Below are 2115 nucleotides of genomic sequence, written 5' to 3'. Positions count from 1 at the left end.
TGAGTGTGTGTGTGTGAGAGTGTGCGTGTGAGAGTGAGTGTGTGAGTATGAATGAGTGTGTGAGTATGAGTGTGTGTGTGAGTATGTGTGAGTGTGTGAGTATGAATGTGTGTGTGAGTATGAATGTGTGTGTGAGTATGAGTGAGTGAGTGTGTATGTGTGCATGAGTGTGTGTGTGTGTGCGTGTTGTGAGTGTGTCAGTGTGTGTGAGTGAGTGTGTGTGTGTGAGTCAGTGAGAGTGTGCGTGAGTGTGTGTGTGTGTGTGTGTGTGTGTGTGTGGTGGGTTCGAGAGGAAACCCTAGGCGTGGAGTGTGTACTGGTTGGTTGGTTGGGTGGTCATGCCCGCTGTTCTCACTCACCCAGGTGTGTGATAGTGAAACTGGTGGCTGTGCTGGATAGCAGCGTGGGCCCCAGGAGCTGGGAGTTCTGCACCTTTCTGTAGTACAGCTTGTAGCCGTCAATCAGGTCCCGATTGGGAGGCAGCTCCCAAAACAGCTGCACTGCAGTTGAGTTCAGCACCCGTGTGAAAAATATCAGAGCGTCTGGAACTGAAAGAGAGAGAGAGAGAGAGATAATGTCAGGTTTTGCAAAGAACGAGAAATATCAAAATGAAGCAGGTTTGAATGTGGTAATGAAATATGTTAATAATAGCAAACATCGAGACACCAGACTTAGTGGTCATATAGTTCTGCAAAGGCAGTAAATCACCTCTTATTTCAGCCAGTCAAAGGGAAACAGAAAATGGAGTGGGGCAAGAGGAGCACAACACAGAGATGAAGTGATTATTACATGTCAAATTCGTTTTTTCAGAACCTACAGGGTCAAAATAAATAAACCTATCAGCAGATATTTTTATCAGTTTGCATTTAGAGCCAGAGCAATAGAAGTCAAGAAGAAATTGTCACTTCGTCATAGAGTCATACAGTACAGAAACAGACCCTTCGGCCCAACCAGTCCATGCTGACCATAATCCCAAACTAAACGAGTCCCGCCTGCCTGTGCTTGCCCCATATTCATGTACTTATCCAAATGTCTTATAAATGTTATAACTGTACATCCACCACTTCCTCAGGAAGTTAATTCCACACGCGAACTACTCTTTGCGTAAAAAAAATTGCCCCTCGTCTTTTTTAAATCTCTCTCCTCTCACCTTAAAAATGTGCCCCCTAGTCTTGAAACACCCCATCCTTGGGAAAAGACATCTCCCATTAACCTTATCTATGCCTCTCATGATTTTATAAACCTCTGTATGGTCACCTCTCAACCTCCCATACTCAAGTGAAAAAAGTCCCAGCCTCTCCTTATAACTCAAACCCTCCATTCCCGGCAACGTACAGGTAAATCTCTTCTGAACCCTCTGAAGCTTTAATGATATCCATCCTATAACAGGGAGACCACAACCGGACACAGAAGTCTCTGTGAAGGTTCACACAGATTGAATGTCCTTACCTTGCCCTGCTGTAGTGGCAGTGACCAGACGAGAGGGACTGCTGGCTCCGACTGGGGAATAGGATTTTATGTACATGGAGTAAGTTGTGTCAGATTCCAAGTTGGTGAAAACATGCTGGAACGCAGTCTTACTGACAGCTTCTTGAAACTCCTTGCCTTCTGGATCTGAAGGTTGAGCACAGGCAACGTATTAGGATTCAGGATCTGAACGTCAGGAAACGAAGCCTGGATGTAGGCGAAACAAGGTCCAGATGTTGGGAAACAGGGTCTGGATGTTGGGAATTGGGAGGCAGACATCAGGAAACGTGAAGCAGATGTTGGAAAACAGGGTCGGCTGCTGGGAACCAGGATTCGGACGTCAGGAAGTAGTGTCTGGACATGGGGATACGTATGTTAGGAATCCGACATTAGGAAAGGGGTCCGGATATCAGAAATCGGAGTCTGGATGTTGGGAAATGGGGTCAGGATGTAGGGAAACAGGATCCAAATGTTGAGAAATGGGATCCTGTTGGCCACCAGAAAACAGTTGGTGTAGGATGGACTGTGGATGCTTGGGTCGGTCTCTCAGGGAGTAGAGGGTCCAGTCTCTCAGTGGGCAGCATGTCTGGGTCCTTTGTTGGGGAGGGAGTCTTGTCCCTGAGGGGCTCTGGGCTCTCGGGGTGGGAG

At 47.0% G+C, this 2115-nt stretch overlaps 1 protein-coding gene across 1 annotated transcript in view; it reads right to left on the bottom strand.

Moving 5' to 3' along the window:
• si:ch211-57n23.4 (immunoglobulin superfamily DCC subclass member 3) overlaps positions 1 to 2115 on the bottom strand; it is a 35252-nt gene that overhangs the window by 6302 nt on the left and 26835 nt on the right. The window contains exons 9-10 of the mRNA XM_048620315.1: positions 1450 to 1614; positions 360 to 548 (exon numbers count right to left, since the gene is read on the bottom strand). Of these exons, the coding sequence (XP_048476272.1) occupies positions 360 to 548; positions 1450 to 1614 (354 nt within the window). The remainder of the gene's footprint in view (positions 1 to 359; positions 549 to 1449; positions 1615 to 2115) is intronic.

Source organism: Rhincodon typus, chromosome 46, assembly GCF_021869965.1.
Source record: "Rhincodon typus isolate 14 chromosome 46, sRhiTyp1.1, whole genome shotgun sequence".
NCBI lineage: Eukaryota > Metazoa > Chordata > Chondrichthyes > Orectolobiformes > Rhincodontidae > Rhincodon > Rhincodon typus.
Note: the sequence above shows the minus strand (reverse complement) of the source record. Positions and strands in the feature narration are given on the sequence as shown.